At 35.7% G+C, this 24,846-nt stretch overlaps 4 protein-coding genes across 5 annotated transcripts in view; 3 read left to right on the top strand and 1 right to left on the bottom strand.

The window, feature by feature from the left end:
* The first annotated feature begins 187 nt into the window (after window positions 1-187).
* Window positions 188-1,270, top strand: LOC123003184 (ras-related protein Rab5-like). Its single transcript, XM_044394832.2, has 3 exons — window positions 188-755; window positions 916-1,036; window positions 1,094-1,270. Exons 1-3 carry the CDS (start codon window positions 502-504, stop codon window positions 1,268-1,270), a joined length of 552 nt encoding a protein of 183 aa, XP_044250767.1. The 5' UTR covers window positions 188-501.
* Window positions 1,271-2,918: 1,648 nt separating this feature from the next.
* Window positions 2,919-4,151, top strand: LOC138912517 (ras-related protein Rab-26-like). The gene is made up of 4 exons (XM_070213510.1): window positions 2,919-3,112; window positions 3,602-3,737; window positions 3,800-3,965; window positions 4,039-4,151. Exons 1-4 carry the CDS (start codon window positions 2,934-2,936, stop codon window positions 4,113-4,115), a joined length of 558 nt encoding a protein of 185 aa, XP_070069611.1. The 5' UTR covers window positions 2,919-2,933; the 3' UTR covers window positions 4,116-4,151.
* eys (eyes shut) overlaps window positions 4,139-24,846 on the bottom strand; it is a 65,157-nt gene continuing 44,449 nt past the window's right edge. The window contains exons 7-14 of the mRNA XM_044394800.2: window positions 15,506-15,778; window positions 13,197-13,489; window positions 12,051-12,711; window positions 11,806-11,969; window positions 9,592-10,323; window positions 8,882-9,124; window positions 6,432-6,935; window positions 4,139-5,383 (exon numbers count right to left, since the gene is read on the bottom strand). Of these exons, the coding sequence (XP_044250735.1) occupies window positions 5,196-5,383; window positions 6,432-6,935; window positions 8,882-9,124; window positions 9,592-10,323; window positions 11,806-11,969; window positions 12,051-12,711; window positions 13,197-13,489; window positions 15,506-15,778 (3,058 nt within the window). The 3' untranslated portion in view covers window positions 4,139-5,195. The remainder of the gene's footprint in view (window positions 5,384-6,431; window positions 6,936-8,881; window positions 9,125-9,591; window positions 10,324-11,805; window positions 11,970-12,050; window positions 12,712-13,196; window positions 13,490-15,505; window positions 15,779-24,846) is intronic.
* Window positions 5,925-24,846, top strand: part of LOC108055335 (MKRN2 opposite strand protein) — a 66,422-nt gene continuing 47,500 nt past the window's right edge. For both annotated transcript variants that reach the window (XM_017138646.3, XM_070213503.1), the window contains exons 1-2: window positions 5,925-6,241; window positions 12,913-12,946. The gene's annotated coding sequence lies outside the window, so the exon portion shown is untranslated. The remainder of the gene's footprint in view (window positions 6,242-12,912; window positions 12,947-24,846) is intronic.

Genomic DNA, 24,846 nt, shown 5'->3' with positions numbered 1-24,846 from the left:
AAACAAACGTAAATAAAACGAAACCGAACAACACAATACCATAAACTACTTGTTTAAATCGTTCCACAAGCATCAATGATCCGATGCTTATTTCTTTCCAATTCATAATTTTTATGTTGTCTGTATGTATTTAAATTTAACATTTATAAATTATAATAAATGAAAACATCGTATATACTTATATATATATGAATCCGTATATATATGAAGTCATTCGATTTGAATCGAGAATAAATCGACATTTGTATTTAAATTGCGGGTTTCCTAGGCCTATTTCGTTTTTTTGCGGTTTTTTGATTAAAGATTATGATTAAGGAGGTGGGATTTCAGACAGTTATTTTAAGATGATATGAGTATTTGTTTGGGTTTAAAAAGCTAGTCACTACTAAATATATGATGGATAATGAGTAATTAAGTCTCAAAGGGAAATCACAAATATTCATTGGAGGATTCGTTTAATTAGTCGAGAAACGGAGCGCTTCCAAAACGGATTGATCAGCGATGCAGAAACTTTTTTCCCCTGAAGGGATTCTAGGTAACTCTAAGAATGGAAAAACATCGTTTCTCTTTTGCTCTGAGGTGGTGATTCTAGGAAATTCTAACGTTGGAAAAACATCGTTGTTGTTGCATTATGTAAACGGCGATATTCCTAAAAAAGTTCATCGCACTGTGGGAGTGGAGTTTCTGATGAAAACTATTCTCGAACCTAATCTAACTACCAGACTAAAAATCTGGGATACAACGGGTCAAGAGCGGTGAGTATCATACAAATTACTCAGACTAAGTAAATTAAGTATTTTACCGGATTTATATAAAAATGATAAAACGCGAATTCTTCAGCCCCAGGTGTTCATACTTATTTTTAAGTCATATTTTCCTTACAACTAAAATGTAATATAATTTTAATTTTTTTAGATTTAAGGAGATAGTGCAAAGGCAATATTCCAATCACGAAGGTGCTTTGCTGGTATACGATATTCATGATCGAAAGAGCTACAACGACGTGATTAAATTGGCCGAGGAACTCAATGATTGGGTGGGACTTAAATATTGGTTTTCCACTGGCTTTATATTAAATTTCCATAATTTCTAGACTATGAAACCCAGAAAAGTTATAGCTTTAGTGGGCAACAAGGCTGATATTCCCGACCATCGAGTTGTGTCTTCTGAGGAGGCGGAGAAATATGCCGAAAGAAACGGATTGATCTTTTGGGAAACATCCGCAATAACCAACTTCAATGTCTATAAGTGCTTTCACGAAGTCGGTTAGTTCAATTGCGATCTTGGTTTAGTCTTGATAAACTTTTCATTCTTTTTTCAGCAACTGCTATACGAAATGCGAAAACATTACTCAAGTACAGACGGTCAACTTGGTATTTGTAAATAAACAATAAAGTGCATATGTAAGCAAAGTTTCTGAGAGGAAAAATGAGAAGCGAATAATAAAGGAAAAATAAGCAAAAATCGCTGTGAAACAATTTTTATTTTCTTCTTTGATTCTTTGAAAAAAATTAATACCCTTTCGATTATGTATAATAAAAAAACCAGTTTGTGATATGGTATCCCAAAAAAATCCATTAACTTAGTGCTTTAAATTCGGAATAAATAAAATAAAATTAATAACTAAATTTTCACAATACATTTTCCCAACGCTTATACATTAGGGCGGTCCAAAAAATGAAATTCTTTTCTCACCCCTTAACATGGTATATTAAAGTATGCAAAAAATGTATGTGAAAACAAAAATTTTTTTTTTGAGATTTAGACCTTGCGAAACGTCTTCAAAGTTTGCTTTAAAATTACTCATACGACATATAAAACAGTTCGAATTTGGTCGAAAAAAATCGTTCTCCCATTTCTTGTCTTGTCAAATTATGAATTTCGTTGGAATAAAAAGAGAGCAGAACATCAACTGAATTGTTAATATCTATGCCACCTTGATCAGAAAAACTTTTTGATCGAAGGCAACAGTGCGTATGGGTGATAAACTTTGAAACCAATTCGCAGACCCTAAAACACGATTTTTTTGAAAATTCTCTTTTGGTATACCTTGAATACCGCAATACGCACCGTATAAGCGGGTGAGAGTAGGACCTTAAAAATTTCCATACAAATGTGGACCGCCCTATTATACATACATATGCACATCCCGAATGAGTAAATGAAAAACTTGGTATTGGATTTTCGCTTTATGTGAAGTATTTATGGGATTCCCCAATTCCAGAATTGTTGAAATCAACTTCGAGTAGGTGGAGAAACATCGATGTTTGGGGATATCGATCTTCAAATTGGGTTGACTGTTTTCTTCTTAGCTAAAGCACTACACTCTATACTTTTGTGTGTTTTGAATAGGCTGTTTATTAAATTCATTCTGATTTTCTGGTACAATAGATTTAATGGTTTTACTTCAAAAATATCGATGTTTAAAAAACATAATTAGACATCAATGTATCGAAAATCACACCTCTAACCTCGCCCACAGATTTATTTCATTGTTCGCCTCCAGACTTATTATTTCAGTTACTGTGTTTATACGATGCCGAATTCACGCTATCATTTCACGCTTTCGGCCGATTCGTGCTTGTATAAACGCCATTTCGTGAATTCGGCAACACACGAAAGTTGACTATGATTTCAGCCCAAAAGCGTGATTTGGTGATATGCAGTATGGTAACTCTGTAAAAAATGATCGACGTTGCCAGATCGCTAGAAATTGAAGGCCTTTTATAGGCTATATCTCTAATCAGTGGTATTAAAAATTAGATATTTTTGCCGGTCCGGCATCCCTATCAGCTGAGAGTGAATAAAAGCATGAATTCTCGGCTGTCGTATAAACAGGGGTTATTTCTATTTCGCGCTTTCAAGAAATCGTGATTGCTATCGTATAAACATAGTAAGTGTGCAGTTAGAACGCTTTCAAAGCTGGTCGGACGATGTCGTACAGCATAATTTTCTTGGGAAATACCGGCGTTGGTAAAACGTCCTTGATATCGCAGTGTAAATTGGAAAATCTACCATGGACTACTTTCCCTGCAACCGAAATTAAGCCTGAAAAGAAAAAAAATGGTTTGATAACTGAGGTTGTTTTATGGGACACGCCGGGTGAAAAGCGGTAAGTGCAGACTAATTGTGACACTGACAAGCAACACTAATATTTATTTTTGCATTTGCTATTCCGTTCTTGTTGACTAAAATCCATAATATCATCGAAAAACTTAGTGAGATACACATACATACGGGCAATAAAAGAAAAAGAAAACATCATTCGCGTACGTTGAGTTTAGGGGAAGTTACAAAGGAAATATTCTTGAAAAGGGATTTCCCCCGAAAATCGCGAAAACATTATACTCAAAGGACTGCAATTGGCGGTCAGCCATAGTTATATTGTTTGGCTGTAAAAATCATTGGCTTTAAAAATCTCATGCACTTTTCCTTCTTTGTCAAAATAATATAAAATCTAAAATTCCGACAAATTTTCTAGAATCAAAGCCGATCATAGTTTATGTACATATGTAGTTGGCATCACAATATTCTTTATTATACGCTGTTTTCTTTAGGGATTTATTTGAAAGTCGTCGCTAAAAAGTCTTGCATTATGTAGTTTTCAGAGTGAAGTACGTCGTCTATGTGAAAGGATTTATAAAAATGATACGTATGGGGCCGTCCTCGTTTATGACATTCATAATCGGGAGAGTTATGAGGCAGCGAAACAATGGGCCACGGAACTTAAAGCAATGGTAAGTTATCATTTGTACATATTTACATATTGAGTATTATAAAAGCAGATGGTATATTTCAGAAAGAGGACAACATTAGAGAAATTGTGTTAATTGGCAATAAGGTGGACATACCTGGAGGTCGGGTTGTAACCAAGGAAGAGGCCGAAGGATATGCCAAACAGCACGATTTAGGGTTTCAGGAAATATCAGCTAAAACAACGCAAGTTCAGTTTTATCAAGATATTGGTAATAACATTTACATTACGCAATCCTATTCAAATAATAGTAATAAAAAGGGACATTACTATTATTTATTCAGTTAGCAAATTATTTTGCGATGATATAACAAGATGTCGAGAAATGCTTAAAGATTTTAGGTCCCGTAATTCCGAATAAAACCAAGCATCTTTTAAGTTTATTAACCTTTTCTAATTCCCACTTTCTTTTTATTTAAAATTATAACTGATTAAGATGTCTCTCGAAATAAATACATACTTAACCTACAGTTTTGGTTACATTTTTTTCATTTGGGGTTTTGTATTGTATAAGTATTGTATATATATTTTTTTGGTTTGTTTGTATCTTTCTCGCTACTTTGGTTTCCCATTTATAAGAATAATTGTATTGTGTGACTAGCATCGATTTTCCGTATGCCTCTTGATTTGTTCTAGAATAGTCGACTTCGATTTTGAGTTAGTTCAAGATAAATCATAGAGAGTATACGCTAACTTACTACAAGGCAACTAAATGGCTTCAATTAGGAGATTTTTATGCTATTCAACGTACATAGATAACAAGGAGTCGAATATCCAATTAACTAAATTAAAATTAATAGTTAAACAACTAAAAGTGGCAGAAGCTCGTTGAGGGCAGTTTTCGTAGATAGTTGAGTATTGAAATTCGGGAAAATAATCGTGGTTTTCGATTGTATAACAAAAATGCTAAAGATTGCATAACAAAATAATTGGCTCAACAAAAACAATATACATACAGATAAGTTAAGTTTGCATTTTTTGGATCGTTTATCCATATAATCGTTATTCCACTTGAAATATCACTTACGTAAGAGAAGTTTATATCTGATTTTGGTATCGGTATTTTCTAGATTTAGATCCTAGTCTAAAATTTTGTATTGTTTTGATAAACCAGTTAATTTTTTTGTTTCTTTGCTTTCACGGTTTAAGTCTAAACATTGTCTTTTTTTTGTTTTTCATTTATTTCTATAAAATTTACAAAATTACGTTCCATTTCTTGTCTTTTATTCGTCTGTCTTTTATCGATAGCTTTGCCCAAAACTGTGTGTATATATTGATTCTGGTAATACACTTCCTATATAAACTCGCTTATCACTTAGCTTACAAGTAGTTCTCTCTATATATCGCGTCGTCAATTAGGTTCTTTAGAAAGACCAAATTGATCAAAGTGTTCTACAGATTCGTAACTCCGATTTTGCCGATATTCTTTTGATTTCGTTTCCTATACAATTAGCGGCTCGTCGCCGTGCAGATCACACGATCCAATATTTTCGCCCTGGTACGTCGAGAAGTCGCTGATAATCGCTGTGGGTTCGGCTCCAAACTGGATGTCCTGCAGGCAGCCCTTGAAGGGATCGAAGAACCGGCCCTTTGTGCGCCTGCTCACCGAGTCCGAGTTGGGGAATCCGCCTGTTTTGTGAGAAATGATAAAGAAATTCGCTCTTATCAATTGAATTTAAATTTGAATGTTGCCAGTGCTGGAAAATGTAAATATGTGGCTAACAGCTAACAGCACTTGGCTTGGCGCGCCTAACAGCCCACTTTAAAGGCTAACATAGTGGTTTTATTTACTATTTTGTAAGTTTAAGTAAAAATCTTTAATGTTTATTTAGTTTTCTGGTTTTATTTGATGTAATCTAGTTTAAACAATTAATTTATAATAAAATTTGAAAATTAAAAACAAAGTCTAAGCTACTGTTAGCTAACATTTAACAGTGCGCTCAACAGCACAATTACTTATTATATTAAAATGCAATTGATTTTTATAAATTAAGCTTTACCAATTAGGTTGCCAAATTTGTAAGAAATCATGGCATATTTTTATAATTTTAAAAAATGCTAAAACTTAACAGCTGACGTTGTTTAATAAACAATTAAAAAAAACAGCTGTTTTAAGCCACCGAGTTGGCAGCCCAGCTTAAGTCAGTGTTTATTCGGCTCGCGACTTTTCAACAACTAACAATTTGAAGTCGATGTTTTAAGTGTTTAGTGCAGTGATCAATAAAATATTATTGCAAATCTTGCTAAATCGGCCTAACTTCGTTGTTCTCAGTAGTATAAAACAAATATCGATCGTTAGTGCGGGTTTTTTTCCTGTTTTTTTTGCCTATAATAACTTTTCAGAACAAAATTACTTAATTTCGACTGTTTAACAAGTTAAAGTGAACTTAAAGTTTTTATCTATGCATTTGTTAATGTATTAAGTTTGAAAAATTTTAAGTTGTATCATGATACGTTATTAGAAGTGATTTAATTGGTGATAAACTGGTATGTTAATATTTATTTTATAGTTCTTAGAAAGGGGCTTTAAAAGGGCTATGATATTTTATGAAAATTCCAATCGCATTTAAGATTACCATTAGAAAACTTAAAAAATAATAAACTCATTTTCTCTCGGTTAAAAAAATAATATTTTTTAAGTGGTATTAAAAAAATGTTTATAATTTTTGAAACTCACCCAAGTAGAAGACATCCTCGTAGCTAATTGTTGGTTCCTTGTTTGAATTTTTGCGCCTGCCCGATATTGCTGTTCTGGGGGTTGTCGAGGCCAGAGATGATCTTCCGCTTTCGGGTAATCTCTCCGTGAAGATCACCTCGCCGTCCAGCTGAAGTTCCAGCCTCGTCCGATCCAATAGAACACTCGTCCAGTGCCAGGCGCCATCGGCTATAAATCCACTCGCCGGGGCCCTAACCGTATCGTTGGAACTTCCCAGCAGATTGCTGGCCAACTTCAGGTGACCCGCCTCCAGTCCCAGACCCAGGAACTTGCTCCTCTCGTGCTCGCTCCACAGGAGCAGGCCGTCCGGTTCGATGGTGGAGAAATTCAGCGAAACTTGGATGGCTTCGCGGGGGCGGACATATAGAGAGGGTCCCCGCCGCTTGTCTTTCATCGGAATTCGCGGCGGCGGCAAGATCAGGTAACTGTTGCCACGGAAGCTCGGCGTCGTCGGCTTGCTCATGGCTAGAAAAATCAGAAAAAAAATCAGGAAAACATATTAATAATATAATATTGCGGCGGGGAGAGGGGAAGCAAACACACACGCGGGCATTGCATTAAACATATTGCATGCGATACATAATTAAATTACAGCATCAGCTTGCCGCTCCAGCTGCATTGTTCGTCTTCGTCTTTTGTTTCGCTTTATGAATCTTCATCTTCAGACCCTGATCTCGTTTATAAGCAAGCCTACCATCACCTGCCACTTAGACTTGCTCAATATTTTTTCTAAACTACTCAGGGGATTTTGTCTAACCATGTACTTAGGAAAAGAGATCTTATAATCTTATTTTTTTTATAAGACAAAAAAATTAGAATTTTTTTAATAAATGAAGGGCCCTTTTCTCGTCCGTTTGTTAAATTTAAAGTAGTGTTAAAACCTTAAAATCGTATGGGAAATCCGTATTTTAACCCTACTTTAAATTCAACAGGCGAACGAGAAAACGGAACTAAGTTTAATTTATACAAAACAAAAAATCCAAATCTAGTCATTTTTTAAACCATTTGTATTATCTATTTTAAAATTTTTTCCAATAAATGATTATTCTTTTTTTCTATGTCTCGACTTTCAAACATCAAATTTGTCTACATCCATTTGTCAGCATTTTCTTCAACTTCACTTACTTTCCATTTTTTTTCTCGTTATGAATCATCTTCAGAACCTGAACTTGCAGCAAAGATTAATCTTTATTATCGTGCGGTTATTAATTTTCTTTACACTTCCTCTCACTTTTCTCTACTATCTTTTTTTGTATAAACCATCTTTTTCTTTATCTCATAATGTCTATCATCTGTTCGCTTTCCCTAACATCATGATTTCTGTTGATCTACCTTCTAAGTTTTTCCTATACTTCTTCTTATCTTTTCATTTTCCGTTCACCGGCTTGCATTTCTTCAATTTCAACTTAAACTTGCTTTTGTGGCATGTTAATTTACAATTTGCTAATAAGTGAAAGGCAGACAGCTGAATATCCACATATAACATCCGATGGATAAAGAAATAGCAAAAAAAATAAATAAAACGCATCTGCCGATTTCATATAATCAAAAAGCTTGTTTCGCAGATGCTTGATTGATGTTTCGGTTGGTGTCATTATAATTTTGAATAATGTTGCATTTATGAGGGGGTATAAAAAGATTGAAATTACTGATTGGATAATTGAAACTGTCGGTAAAAGTTTCTAGAACTGCGATATTTATGGGCTTAAAATAGATAGAACAATTAATTAAAAAAGAAAAGGGGCAATTAAAACAATTATTAAAAAGGGATAAAGGGAGAAATTAATTAATATAAAATTTGTATATTTGTTAAAAACGAGAGCATTAAACTTTGAGTCATGACAAGTTTTAATTAATCTGCATCTCTATTATCATTCCGATTTATAGTGCTCTCTATTGCTTTTGTTGTGAATCACAGATCGCTAATTTCTGTGTTATTTTTTGGCCAACCAATTTCCTGACCCCGCTGTGCACTGAACCATCCAGAGTGCCCCGCTGTTAATGGTTTTTTTCTGCTGCCGTCAATCTCTAATTATAATAATAATGTTGTTCTACTATGATGCGGCTTCAAAACTTGTTTGCCCCACAACTACAACTCCGCAGAACAAAACTCACAAAAAGAGATCAACAAAAACAAAAAGGGAATAAAAAAGCAAAAATTATAATAAAATCATTTTAGCTACTGTAGGAATTGCGAAAACAAACTTTTACTCGTGACACATTTTTGGGAATTGAACTTGAAGCTGTGCGAAGATTTATGAAACTTGTTTCGCTTGGCATTAATATGATTTATTGCTATTGTAGCCAAAAACGCTTGTTCGGAAACTGGAGAGCGGACCGAATCTTAAGCTCAGCTTATGGTTATTGACCTCCTGGTTACTTCTTAATTAATTTTTGTTTCGGGCACTTACCAATCTCGCAGTAGAACCCGCCCCAACCATTGGGACACGAACAGCGCCCACTTCTCAGACATCTTCCATTATTCTTGCACGGAATGAGCTTGCAGGTCTCCGAATATTCGCATCGATCTCCCTTCGCATATTCCGGGCAGATGCAGTGCGGCTGCAGCTTTTCGTCCAGCCAACAATGTCCGCCGGATTCGCAGGAATCTCCGCCGCAAGCGGTGCCATCACAGTCTCGAATATTGCGCGATTCTAATAGATAATTTAAAAAATATACATAAATTTAGATTGCAACAAAACTTATATAGTAATTAATAAAGGTGTCTAAAAGTATTTAACGAAATATTTTTTATTTTTGACTGCATACTTTCAAGCACTTTTATAAGAGATTTAAAAAACCCTTGGGAATTTATTTATACCACATTAATTAAATATTAAAATTAAACAACTATCACACAGGAAAAAAATTGACAAAATTTAATATTTTTTAAAGATCATGTTATTCAGATAATTTTGATATAAACAAAGAATTCGGTTATCTTTTTTTCTCAGTACTTAAAAAAGTATTATTATAACTTATGAAATTATAAAATATCAATTTGATATGTTTAAATCATAAATTTGACATTAATCAAATCGGTTTTTTATTGATATCAAGTTAGGTAAAAATGACCTTATTTCATATGAAATTTTTTTCTGTGCACTTCAAGTTTACTTACCCACAATGTTGGTTTCGTTGAGCACAATGCGAGTTCCACTGACCACCAGTCCGCGGACACATCCCCTAAATGGAATGGGGAATCCTGAGATGGCGTTGTGCGGCAGCTTGGACACATCCTTCAGTCCGCCAATGTAGAGCAGTGAGTCCGGTTCGACCAGGACTTCTGCCGATGGGGCCAAGGCCGATGAGGCACTGCCCTCCACCCACAAAGTGAGCCATCTGCCCCGTTGCGCCATCTTGATCTTGTGCCACTCGCCAATGGCCAACATCCGGACACTCCGCACCACTGTCACATGAGTACTGGGTCCTGAGATCCTGAATTCCACCACTCCACCCTGCAGGGACAACGATACGAATCCTATCTTCTTATCCTGATTGTTGTTTAGGGTTCCAAAGTACAGCAGCAATCCGCGTTCCGAAAGCGGTCGCAGCTGGAATTCGATAAAGAAGAACTGCACTCGATGGTGCTCCTCGAAGGTCTTCGATCCCATTAACGGAACTGGCGAGAAACTGCGCTGCTTCTCCACCTCATTCAGTAGTTTCATCACAAAATGGGTACTGGGCGTGGTTATCGGTTTCGGGGGCATTAGCTTTTTCGTAAAATTCCGGTAGCTGACCATTTGGGAGCGCTTGGCGCCCAGTTTGTCACCGCCATCATACAGATATGGCCAGCGAACCGCCAGATATGAACGTCTGCCGGTCAGGGATACGTCGCTCAGGGAACGGATTTCTAAAAAAAAGATAAGCAATAAAAGAATTTAACTTATTTCACTTCTAATAAAAAGGAAAAAACAGAAACAAATTTTTAAAGCTCTCTGCAAATTGCTAAAAACTAGTAATCACCTGATTTAGTTTTTATAAATGGGACGTTCCATATCAACCCGGCCACCCCCTTTTTTGATTTTTTTTGTATGTGGACAGTACCACATTGTTTGCAAAGCCCCTTGCTTCCAATATTTTACCTCATATCCATTTTTTCAATGTTACCACTCTTTCGCCGTATATTCGCGCTGAAAAGAAAACACAAAATCATTTTTAACCTACGAACGAAAGGCACAATCAGCATAGTTCAAAAGCAGAAAAATCTGTCTTTCGATGGCCGATTACGAGAAAAATAATGGATTTTATTAGACCGTAGATGACCAAACGATAGCGTTTTAAAAGTCTAAAAGTAGGATTTCGTCTAAAGGGCCAGTCTGCAAAAATACCATTATATTTTTTTCAAAAGGCCCGAGTTTTAACGGATTTTATGCCACTGGTTTTAAAGTGGGATCTCTCTTGAGGAATTAGCTATGAATTCTTTTCATTGATTTGTTAATTTTTTCCAAAGCATATACGATTATTTTATATTACTTATTAGCTTTTTCTGACAGTTAACTACTACAAAAACGTACAAAAGAATTCATAGCTAATTCCTCAAGAGAGATCCCACTTTGAAATCAGTGGCATAAAATCCGTTAAATATGAGGCTTTCTGAGAAAAATATAATGGTATTTTTGCAGACTGGCCCTTTGGACGAAATCCCACTTTTAGACTTTAAAAACGCTATCGCTTGGTCATCTACGGTCCAATAAAATCTATTTTTTTTCTCGTAATCGGCTATGGAAAGACAGGTTTTGCTGATTTCGAACCATGCCAATTGTTTCTTCCGTTCGCAGGATAAAAATTATTTTGTGTTTTCTTTTTAACGCGATTATACGGCGAAAGAGTGGTAACATTGAAAAAATGGGTATGAGGTAAAATATTGGAAGCAAGGGGCTTTGCAATCAATGTGGTACTGTCCACATAGAAAATTAAAAAAAAAGGGGGGTGGCCGGGTTGATATGGAGCGTCCCAAATGTATTTAAAATATTTTTTTCTATATATTATTCCCATTTATAAATTTACTAGAAGCAAATATTTATTTTTTATAATTTTGAAAATAGATAAATTGTACTTTAAAAATAATCATTATTTTGAAATATTTTTATTCATATTAAAACAGTTTTCTCGAAACTAAAAAAAATGTATTTTAGATCTTATAAAATTTTAAAATATTAAAAAAATATTCATATTTAAAGAATTTATGAACATTTTAAATTTGTATTTAACTTTAAGGATTTTAGGGATATATTATGGTAGCGTAATCCTCTTCTTTTGCAATCCACAAACCCTAAGTTTAATCTTCCTAATTTATTTGTGGCTGTGATATTCAGATTTAATAATAACCTACCCTCATCGCAGTTTTTGCCCGTTCGTCCTACAGGACAATCGCATTCGTAGCCATTGACCAGTGGCACACAGGTGGCGTCCTCGTAGCATTTGTTGTTGAAGGAGTCGCAGGGATTGGTGGGCTGGGCGCAGAGTGGACCGTACCAGCCCTCCTGGCAGATGCAACTAATTAGAGTGAACCAAAAAAAATTAATAATTAATTTTGTAATGGCCTTTAGAATTAGAAATTTGAAAAGTAGAGCTCACGTAAAGGTTGCTCCGTGCTGCAGGCAGGCGCCGTCGTGCTGGCAGGCGTGGCGATGGCACTCCCTGGTGCCGCATTGGCCCACCCCGCGACCTCTGACCCCGCGTGTCTCCTGCAGCGGAACGGTCACCTGACCCGCCTTCAGCTGCACATCGTATATGCAGCCCTGGAATCCCGAATGCAGCGGCAAATCGTGCGGCAGCGTATTGAAGTTTGCAATCTCATGACCTCCCAAATACAAAATGGGCAGCACATCCATTCGGCTTCCACTTCCCGGCGATCGTCCTGTGATATTGAACTTTCCATCCACCGAAAGCCACGCCTGTCGACCAATGCGACCCACTTTGATTTCGTATGGAACTCGCGGAGCATCCAGCCGGAAATCAATGGGTTTTTGGGTGAAAATACGACGAGGTCCTGCGCCCAGATTCCACGTCAGCATTATGTAGCCCTGGATGAAGCTCACCGCCAGGTGATCGCTCTTCTCGTCATGATATCCCGACTGGCCGAAGAATGCGAGCAGTGAGATTTGCGACATTGTCTGCGGCAGGATCTTGAAGCTCAGCTCGAGCGAATACTCCAGGGGTATGGGCACGGTGTAGGCCACAAACGAGGAGAGGCCATTGACGCTACCGGAGAAGGAGGGAAGGGCCACCTCAAGATCTATGAAATAAGAATATTTAAAATACATTTTTAGCATTCATTTAAGAAATAAAATACAAAGGAGAAATTATACTTTTAAGTGTAGAGATCTAAATATTTATAAATCGCATTTTCATTAGGATTCTTGTAACTCTTTAATCGTTTAAAAATACGTTTAAAATTGATTTAAGATCTAATTGTATATTTCTGTTTTATTTGCAGGATATATCAGCTTTTTGTAATCCATAAATTAAAGGTAAGTTTAACAAGATAACAAAAATAATATATAATTTATTTAAACTACTTATGAACTTTTATTTATCTGTGCCACGTTTGAAAATGTGTTATCTATATATTATCTTGTAACTTATAACTTCTTATCGAATCAACATTAATTTTGAAATTAATTAATTGTGTAAGGCGTAACTGGTAGTCGTCTCTTCTTGATTTCCTTTGAATAATTTGGGATATGTTTTTTGAAGAACATTGTTTTTCCGATTACTTACTGTGCTCGCAGTAGTGGCCATGTTTGCCCAGGGGACACAGGCAGAGGTAGCCGCTGCCCGGAAACTGTACGCAGGTTCCACCGTACTGACACGGGTTGTCCTCGCACACGGATATCTCGCAGGTGGGTCCCATGTAGCCGGTGGGGCACTTGCACTTCCACTTCTCCGCCTTCTCGCCGTTCTCGTCAATATCGTTGGTTTCGATCTTTATGCAGGCGGCGCCATTGCGACAAGGACTTGATAGACAGGCCAAAGAGCCGCATTCCGTGATGCCAAATCCATCCAGGGCATCCCTACATAAAAAGAAATTAACCAAAATATGTTATGAAATCGGTAGTAAATTAAAAAAATTCATTTTATATTTCTAAACCCAGTCAAAACGTATTTACTAAATAGTATTTCCAAGAAAGAAGATCGGGGGTTACAGTTCACAAAATAATACTAATAAAATACATTCATTATAAAATTGTTAATTTATATTATATTTATTTAAGCTCTAGGATATTTATTTTAAATATATAAATAAATATATTTAATATTTATTAAATATATTTCAGTAGAATAGATTTTTAAGTAATGATAAGTTATTAATTGGTAAAATCTTAATTCTTGTAAAAAGTTTTAAAATTAACTTGTCAAATTTATATTAAAATATTACGAATTTAATTTTTCTCTGTGCAGAATTGAGACAGGGCGATGAGTTAGGTGTCGCAGCTAATTTCATGAGCTGGGCTAATTCAACATGCCAATACCATGGACAGAGTGTCCTTTTCGCTATCCTTGTGCGCCATTTGACAAACAGCCCACAGCTGTCAGCGCTTTCGACACGGATGTGACCCACCCCCTCCTCCTTTCTTCTGCCCCCTATTTTCTCCACCCCCATTATTACCCACAACCCTCTGCATTTGGGCCATCTGTTTGTGCTCGCGCTTTTATGAACGTTGCACACTGACGAATGGCTTCCGCATTCGCTGACTGGCTGTCCTCATCCCATCATCAGCACAGCTCCACCACCTCCACCTCCTTTGAGATGTCCTTTTCATCGGGTTGGCTGCATTTTCACTAGCAAACTTGCTAAGAGGCCATAATATATAAGCTTTTAGCATGGCTATTGCTTTTATGGTTAAGAAGTTCCTTTGGTAAAGAAACTTGAGGTCTACGGCAGCAATGAATTTGTCAAGAACACTTTATATGTACGTTTATGACATTTCAAGATTTATTTAATAGTTTAGTCGACTAGTTTAAGGAAAACCCTTGAAAAATAAAACCAACAGAATTTAGTGTTATTATACGATTAATTAGTATCACAGTTAGGGAAACGAGTCCAATTTATAACTTATTTAATGACAGTACTTTTGTTTATTTTTGCCAGTCCCATTGGGCACATGCGAGTCCATTTGGTTTATATGTTTTTTTTTTTTGGTATTAGCTACAAATATTTGCGACCTCTGGCCATATTCTTTATATCTCCGCACGTAAGCAGAGTTAATTTTTTCATGTACCTGCGAAAAAAGTTTTTAACGCTCGTTGGCCGTCTTTACTGCAACTCCTCCAAGGCTTTCACCACCTGCAACTTTGTGTGGCGGCATTTTGATGGTTTCGTTTTATTCCCGCCCCTTTCGCCTTTGGGGTTCCATCTACGGAAGAGTGTAAGCGGCATTAACATTTAAGAGATGCCCCCGGCGGAGATATATGCGTTCCCCTTTCCCCCCTTCCCCTCGCCATAAGCCCAAAAGAAGTCGTAACTTTTTGGGAGCTGTTCATTAGCCGTGGTCCAGTGTTCGCAGAGCCCAAAGGGCAACAAATAAGGGGAATTGGAGAAGAAGGTTAAGGGCACTCAGAAAAATATTTGTTTTATCCCAAAAAAAAATTGAAAATAACTTAACAAATATTTAAAAATTGTATTCTCTCAATCTTAAATAATATTATATTTATATTTATTTATTTATATTTTAAAGCAAACCTACATAAAGGTATATTTATTTAAGTATTTAATTAAAGAGTTTTTCTATGTAATTTAAGTATCTAATATTTTAATCATCAGTAAGAAATCTCTTTAAAAATCTTATTTTATATTTATAATTTAAAACAAATGACGTAAGCACAAAGATGGATTACAAATAAAAGGAATTTATAATTTACATAATAAAAATAAAAACAGATATGACCTTAGTAAAAACAAATAGTTACAAACTTACACGAATAATACTAATGATTGATTTTTAAATCCAAAACGAATGTTTTAAAATGATCTTAAAAATCTAAGATGGTACTCTTTCCCTCAGTGCCCACTTATAATGTAGACTCACCCGAAAATCTCGCGAGCCTGTCCGTTAATGCGCAGCGTATGAAGGCAGCCGGTGAAGCCGGTGCCGCTCTGGGCCGGCGGCAGTTCGATAATCAGGCCAATCGGTGCCTGGGGCGCTCCGCCCAGGTGCAGCCAGGTGTTCAGTATGGCCTCCGGGGTGTGGAGACGGGCCGGGAGGAGCTTCAGCCAGGTGGGCTGATCACCGGACATGGCCAACGTGTCGTTCACCAGCAGCGAGGCGTTGCAGTGTGTGTAATTCCGGCTGAAGTCCAATCTGCAAAAAGGGACATTCGAGGCATTCCTTTTAGCTTTCACTTTTTAATTTTTTTTATAGTATAAAGTGCATCAAATATTTAATACGTCGTACTTTTTCTTTGGCGCTGGTGTCTCTCCCTGCATTCCCGGCTTTTGGGGACGACTTTTGAGGAAAAATTCCCTACATGCCGATGCGTGAAAATATTTATGACACCACAATCCACCACCCCACGTCGCGAATTCCCTCGTCCACCCAAAAAAGGGTCCTGCCAGCAATCTGTTATCCTGAGCTACCTTTTGCCTGTTGACCTTTCAGAGAAGGCAATGCTTTCACGACCACCCGTATTTATTTACAGTGGTTAAATTTTTGTTTAAAAATTGGACTAAAGATTTTTACTATGTTCAGCAAACATGAGAGAAGATCTGGAGCTCTGTCAATTTTTTTTTATTTTATTTATATTTTAGAAATTATCTGCCTTTAGAGATAAAAATTCAAGATTAAAATATATACAACTACTCAAAAAAAAGCGGTTATGCATACGCATTAGAGCCCTGCACGAGTATACTCGTAGAGCCCTTTTTCTCCCATTTCAAAAAACAGCTCGAGTAAATCAGCTCACAAAAATGTTCAAATCGAATAGCTCAGCTCCTAAATTTTTACAATGAGCTACTCGACTCGTTCGAAAACAAAGGGCTCATGGAATCATAAGCTCATGGAATCATGGGCTCGAGTAGCTCAGTTTTTCGACCGGAGCTGAAAAAACCTTTTTTTTTTTATTTTGCAATAAGTTGGATGAAGGATTTTTGTGGCTTTTTATGCAACCGCAATATCTTAAGATCAACTCGATTTAATATGTTGTCGTCTTCAACAATTATCTTTGTTAAAAATTAAAAAATAATAAAACCTTTCTCCGCCCAAGAATTGCTATAAATAAATAGCTACCCTCGATGGACCGCAATTTTTTTTAACAGTTTGCCAAAAAATTGCTTGTCGACCATAGTTTTCCTGTAACCGTCTCTTCTTTTTTTGATTCTTAAGAAATCGCGGTCCACCGAAGATAATTATTTTGCTGCTTCTACTAGTGAATAATAAAACGTTTCTCCCCCCAAGAATCGCTAAAAAAAATTACCCTCTACGGACCGCGATTTCTTAAGAGTTTGCTAAAAAAAGTACTGGCGGTCGGCCATGATTCTCTTATAATCGTTTTCTCTTTTTGTAAATAAAATACTGTATATTTGTTTATTGTAAATGTTTGACATTAAGCCCTTGGAGCTATTTCTGTTCGAATAACGTGAGCTGTTTGTTTGGTTTGTTTTTTTGACATGAGCTACTCGAGCCAAACTGTTTGAAAGGGCTCTTGGAATCATAGGCTCATGGGAGGAGCTCTTACTCGATGATTCTATGATCCCATGACCTATGATTCCAAAGTCACAAACAAACAGCTCAAGCTCAAGCTCAGAGCTGATTTTAAACTCTACTCGTGCAGGGCTCTAATACGCATATACATACATGAAATACTGGTAAAGTTGATATTAAATAATATCATTTTGCCTAATTCTCTCTTGGAGATTCTCTTTTGGTAGTAAATATCAGTTTAACAATATTAATTAATTTATAAATTATTTTGATTTCATATAAATTAACTTTAAACCACAGTTTCCTGGCCATAGCCATTTCCACTCCGCCCAACAATTGGCTGCAATGTCAATCGACTGTCAAATTTTTGTTTCGCCTGTCCTGAGGTGGTATGGAATTTTTACTGCTCCTGTGATGTGACAGAGGTAAAAGCTCGGTGGAAAATACGGCGGGAATATTTCCCCTTTTCTGAAAGGGTCCACCAAATTTTATTGCCCCGCATGGTGTCACCTGATTTTATTTGAATGTTCTTTGTTGTGCGGCCTCATCCGCTGTATTTCTGATTTTATTTTTTTTGGTCGCAAGAATATCCCCTTTTTGTTTGATTTTGGGTTTGGGCAGATGGACGAACTGGGATTCATATCTTCGCGTTTATTGCATTTGAATGTAGATATTTTAATGCCAAAGAGCCAGTGCAATAAATGCCTGCAGAAAGACACATATTTTATTGTTATTTTATGAAGCAGAATAAGGCTATAAAAAAGTTGCCCATATGCTGGCCAGATGGGAAAAGTTTTCTCTGATTGCATTTAGTTTTTACAACATATGCAAAATGGATTTGACGTTGATTTCAGCAGTGTACATGAAAATACTTTTTCTTTAAAGCTATCCTATGTATCCTTTTTAAGTTGCAAAAGCCATTAAATTAATACCCTTTTACACAGCCTAAATTAATTACCATTTCCCTAAAATCATAGTTCCATTAACGAAACAAAACCAAAAATCCAAACTTCCCTTCAATGCCATTTAAAGTTCAATTAGCTGCACTTGACTGAACAACAAATTAAATTAGCATTGTTTACACTCGAAGGGAGTCCATGTTTTTCTTTGGGTGTGAGTCAGTGGGAAATCCTTGAATATAATTTATTGACACGGCCAATTGAATGCTATTGAAAACTTCTTGGCTCTGCGGAAGCTGCCAAGGAGAGCCAGTCATCCTAATTAATGAACTTAATACGAGAATTGTATTAGGCAAATTCACAGTAATTAAAACGAAATTCCCGTCGAAAGCGGAAAGAAATGTGGCCGCAATTAGGCCCGGACGAACGGTAATTGTTATTGCTTTCTAATTACACTAATTGTGCGCAACACCAGTTCGATGAAAGTCCTTAAGTAAAATGTCAATTGTGCCGAACGGCATTAGGCTCATTAGAGAGTGGGATTCGCTTTTCCCCACTATGGGTTAGATTTCCCCAAAGGGCAGGGGGCAACTATAGTTCATCGAAGGCCCGACACCATCGTCATCATCATCGTCGTCATCGAGTGGCCCCCGGGCGAAAAAGTCCTTTTCGGTTCCCTCTGCTCGGACGATTAAGCACGCAAGGCAAATAAAAATAGGCAACGAACATAAATTTGTTGCTCGTAAATCCACTTGCCAGACCAAAACACAAAAACAACACCCAACAAAGCGAGGGAAAAATGTAATATAATATAAGTGCACGGGAAAAAATATTTACAATATTTACTAATTAACTTGATATATTTTTAATAATTCAAAAAATGAAATTTCACTATTGCGCAGGAAGATTAATCCTTTTTACCAAGGAATCTTAAAATGAAGTTAAAAAAGAATTTTAAACTATTTCCTCTTAAAAAATATAGAATTAATTTAAATCAATGTAAATTCCTGCATGAAAAAAATGAACTAAAGATATAAAAAAATATTAACATTTATCCAATATTCAAAATAGTTTTGGTTGCTGCGTATTTAGGGACAAATATTAAAAGATTACAATTAAAATTAGTTATTAAAATTCATTATTTTTTTCTGTGCAAGTATATATAGGACGAGAGGCCCTTAACATCGGACATTGGATCGCCCCGAGCTGGGACCAAGTGCTAAAAAGTAAATTTGTGGTCGATTCGATAGTCGTAAAATGTGAATGTGTCCCCCTAGCTGCCTCTCACTTTCGCTTTTTTGTACTGCCCTGGTAAATTATTTATATGGGCGGCTTTCTCGCTCACACTTTGTCCTACTTTTTGATATATACATATATATTTATTCCTTAATGTCCTGTTTATGCCAGCGTTTCGTCTATCCTTGATTCGCCGGGGGAATTAAATTTGCCCAGATTTGACTTTGGCCTTAGTCAAGTTTTATTCGCCTTAAACGATTATTTGGTCATTTTCCATATGCGCTTAACCCATCAATTTGATGGCAATTTTTAAGTAATTGCTCACAGCTGAATTGTAAACAACCCATTTTCGTGGCGGAAAATTGAGTGATTGTGGGTTTTGACTTGCTGACAATTTGATGATGACTTTAAGTGCCGGTCATTTGAATATTGCAGGACTATTTGATGACTTTTTGAGTCAACAGGTTGATAATGGTGAAAATTGTTGGGGCATTGATTTTATAAATTGTTTTAGACGGCTGCAAATATTTACGTTGGAAAATTTTTTTTTAAGTTTCAGGATCTTTTAATTATTACATTAACTTTTTTTAAAAACTCAATAAATTTTTGTTCTTTTACTAAATAACTTTTTACACTAATGCACAGTGGTTCCGCTTGTATGGGAGCAGCGGCCAAAAATACTTCTAGTTGTTATATTATTACGAAATTTTCCCCAAAATTCTATAAAAATATTTTAAATATAGCAACAAAAAATTGGACATATCGCCCGACTATATCATATAGCTACCATACAAAATATCGGACCAAATTTGAAACTCGTTGCTATTTTTGGTTTCAATTTTTTTTTATTTAACTATTATTGCATCTAAATCATATTTAAGCGGATAAGAAACCACGCCTTCGGGTTCTTTTCCGCCCACGAATATTAATCCGTTAGTTTTGATTATTACCTGTAAATTACTTGAAAAATAAAAAACCCAATAATAATAATAAACAAAAAATCCAATAATAGCAAAAGAAAACAAAAATTACCAGGGACCGTAATCATTATAAGCGAAATTCAAAAAACTTAGAAATAATTATTATTAATGAGTTTTATAAATATGTATCAGGAATAAACATTATTTTTGAGTTTTATAAATATGTATCAGGAATAATCATTACATGTGAGCGAAAAAAATATCGCTCCCAAATAATGTTTATTTTGAGAGCGATATTATTTCGCTTAAAAATATCACTCTATGTGCAATTGCAGCCGCTCTAAGCTGAATTTTACAAAGATTTAAATGTGTGCTTGTAGGTGGAAGCACGGAGCATATATACAGATACAAAAAAAATGGATTTTCTGTGTATAAACCATTTAAAATGCGGCTTTAAGTTTACAAGAGGTGTGTGCGTATCACATTATCTATCAACAGTAGACATTTATGTCATTTATGTGTTACTAAAACGGCTTACCAAGATATAATGAACTATTCCACCCAGAACTAAATCGATATGTAGCCTAGGTGTTAGTGTGTTGGTAAACAGTGCGGTGAACACGAGTTCGTACCCCACACTTTTTTTTCTCCTTTTCTGCAAAATTTTATTTTTTTTTTTATTACCATTTGTACTACATATCTAGGCAACTGATATATTTTTAAACTATTGCACCGCGATCCAACTCGGTAAGATTTATTTAAGTTAAAAGAAAGTAAATCAAACAAAGAATATAAACCCAACAGTAACATATTCTGCCAACTAGAAAAGCATTTATTTTATTCATTTAGTTTAACAAATAAAAGCTTTTGTAAGGACTCTGAGCTAAGATTGCACCTCAAGTCCGTTAGAACAAGTTTAAGAGCGGAGAACGACCTCTCGACGCTAACTTGTGTGGCTGGAACCGCGTGCACTACTGTGGCCAGCTTATACAGATAAGGATATGCAAACTTTTGTTGCTCCCAATACTCCATGATGCCAGTGTTCACATCAATTGGCTTGGGGTTATATTGATCGATTTCTCGATTTGCTGCCTTTATATTAAAATCCATGATTTCATCGCCTTCTTCATCACTCGATGCCACTTCAATCGAGTCTAAAAACTCACTTAGCAGGGAGCTACTATTGCTTCCTGCTGCGTTTGCAGACGAAGAGTTCTCTGTAATTGATGAGCGAATCTAAAACAAATAAAAAAAGGTAAAAAACATAAGTGTTGATTTGTGTATTTATAAAGATAAATATATTTACAGCACTTTGTGATTCTGACGATGTGGAAGCCTCCTTAATGCATTGCTTAGGATGAATCTACAAAAAAATTAAAAATATTATTATCAATTTAATATTTTTGGTGGATATATTTTTTTGGCTTACGTTTTGCTCTATATTGAAGATTTTTACAATCAGTTCTTTGAGTTTAGCCCTAGCGTACATTAAACTGGTTTGACTTTGTAGCAAGACTCGCCTTATTCTTGGGTCCAAATAAAGGCTACATACAACAGCATTGCTTGCCAATAGGCTTTCCTCCCGACTTTCTATACATTTTTTGAATGTCTGGCTGGTTGAACTGTTCATGACCCCAATTGTCAGTTTTAGCTCAAGCCACAGTTTGTAGAAGTCCCCCATGTATAGCTGAGCACATTGCAATTTTTGTGTTGCTATATAAGCAGGCTCCAAAGTATTCACCAAGTCTTTAAGCTCAATCCATTCGGGAACACTTAATCTTTGTGGAAGCTCAGAATGTTTCTTACAAAACTCTTCAAATGTCAAAAATTTTTTAAGCATGCTGTACGTGGAGTTCCATCGCGTAGCTACGTCCAATACCGGTTGCGCCAATGACTCTTCCTTTATGAAATATCTGTAAGCCGGTGTTCTAAGAAGTTTTATAATACTTCTTGCCTTATTAATGGATTCACGGCAACCGATTGCCTCAAAAAATTGCTTAATCGAAAGCTGCAGTGTATGTGCAGCACATTTCACTGATTGGATAGATTGTATCCGTAGGTCCTCGAGAAGTTCTTCTTCGTCGATTGGCTCTCCATCCGATCTTTTCGCATCACATTCTAGGTCGCTTAAAAGTTCAACAGATTTTATCATGTTTCGCCCATTGTCTGTTGTGCATGCGTATATTTGATCCTGGTTTATATTAAAAGCATTTAAGATGCTCGATATTTCAGAACAGAGATTTTGACCGGTGTGTTTTTTGTTGAGCTCTATTATACCCAAGGTGCATATAAACAGCTTCCCTTTGCTATAAATTTGAGCGTTAACGCCCAGAACTCCTCTATTGCACCTTGTCGCAGTATCCATTTTTAGACATATTACTTTTTTATTTAGTAAAGATATAATCTTTGCTTTCATATGGTCATGTTTTTCACTGACGATATCCATAATGTTCTTTGACGTCACGACATTCATAGACAGACCACGAAAAATTTGAGTGGTAAGGACTTTAAAAGCCTTGGAGTCTAGGACGGATAAAGGCATTTTTTCTTTTGTTACCAACTCAATGCATGCATCTTTTACTTCATTTTGGGTCATGGTGGACGAATACTTTATTTTTTTTTGAGCAACCTCAACGTCCTCCTGCTTTCCCCTCTCAGAATTGTACCACTCCAGGTGCCGAGTTTTTAAGTGCCGCTCCAGGTTAGAGTTATAGTTGCCTGTTAAGTCTTTCTTGCAAATTTTGCATCGAGATATGTTTTTTTCTGCATCGAAAGAGAAACATTTTCGGAACACACAGTTAAGTTTTCGACCCATTTTACTGAAAAACTTATACTTTTGTTGTCAATAATATATCAGTTGCCTAGATATGTAATACATTTTATGTATATTATTCACAGTAAAATACTTATGTATTTATTATGAGTATGTATATTGTTATGTTCCGTGGTTCAAAAATATATTAGTTGCCTAGATATGTAGTACAAATGGTAATAAAAAAAAAAATAAAATTTTGCAGAAAAGGAGAAAAAAAAGTGTGGGGTACGAACTCGTGTTCACCGCACTGTTTACCAACACACTAACACCTAGGCTACATATCGATTTAGTTCTGGGTGGAATAGTTCATTATATCTTGGTAAGCCGTTTTAGTAACACATAAATGACATAAATGTCTACTGTTGATAGATAATGTGATACGTACACACCTCTTGTAAACTTAAAGCCGCATTTTAAATGGTTTATACACAGAAAATCCATTTTTTTTGTATCTGTATATATGCTCCGTGCTTCCACCTACAAGCACACATTTAAATCTTTGTAAAATTCAGCTTAGAGCGGCTGCAATTGCACATAGAGTGATATTTTTAAGCGAAATAATATCGCTCTCAAAATAAACATTATTTGGGAGCGATATTTTTTTCACTTCCAAGTAATGATTATTCCTGATATATATTTTTAATACTCAAAAATAATGATTATTTCTGAGCAATATCAATTAAAAATCAAGAAACCATGATCATTGCGGATTTGAAAAGGTTATCTAAATAGTAACCAAATGGTGTATTTCATTTGGTTTTCCGACTATTATAAGTGACTGATTTTTAGATTCAAAAAATAAAAAATAATGCTTATTTTCGGTCCCTGAAAATTACAATTTGAACCTAATAAAAACACGAAACACGAATAAAGAACACAATAAACAGCTGATTTGACCTTAAAGACAAAAATAGAGGCTGTTAGTAGATTGTTGATTATGGACACATCTGCAAGTATCTGCAGCTAGCTTTAACTTTTTTTATACCTTAAGGTATTAACAATTACACTGAATAAAAAATGAATCGGGGAATCTTGGGGGAACACAGTTAAAACTTTAAGTAAACATTAAAAGACGAATACAACAGCTGCTAAAAACATTAGAAAGTAATTTCATAATAAGGACAACACAAGTTAGCTTTTATTAATATCGAAACTTAAAAATAATACCTTTAACTTCAAAATCCATATCACAGAATATTAATTTGGACACGTAATTTAAGAAATACACGCTTTTAAAGTTAGTGATGCGCGCAGTTTTGCTTTGCGACTAAACACTTGCTCACGACTTTAGGTCTTTTTTTTTAAAGTACCGATAGTTTTCCAGAAAAATCTGGTATGCCACAAAGAAGCTTGAGCTTTTTAGAGAAAATTTGCATACCCTTTTCCAATTTTGGGTTCAGTCGATTTTTTGAATTTTGGCCTATGGGGGAAACCACTGTGTAATGTTGGCCCATTTAGTAACTTTAGCATTAAATGCTCACAAATTTTTAGTTTATCCGCCAGTTAACTGCAACTATTTTCGTACATCTGATGCAAGCCAAAACCCATTTAAACTTTATTTTCCTCATTTTGAATGTAATGCGCTGCGATAGTGAAAATATTTGAATTACTTTTAAGTCCGTCTGTCTTTTTTTCCTTTTTGGCCAGGAAATGTTAGTTAAACGATTAATTATCCTCATACCCTTGGCGTTAAAATTCCGTTGTGAGCATTGCAAATGCGGTAAATTAAATTTTCAACCAAGGAAAAATAAGAGAAAAAGTAACCAAAAAAATAAAAAAAAAGAAATCTCCAACTAATTACGCATGGATGGCAAAAGTGGAAGCCCCGCAGGATTTAATGTCCGTGGAAATGGGCGAGCG

This window comes from Drosophila takahashii, chromosome 2L, assembly GCF_030179915.1.
Source record: "Drosophila takahashii strain IR98-3 E-12201 chromosome 2L, DtakHiC1v2, whole genome shotgun sequence".
Lineage (NCBI taxonomy): Eukaryota > Metazoa > Arthropoda > Insecta > Diptera > Drosophilidae > Drosophila > Drosophila takahashii.
Note: the sequence above shows the minus strand (reverse complement) of the source record. Positions and strands in the feature narration are given on the sequence as shown.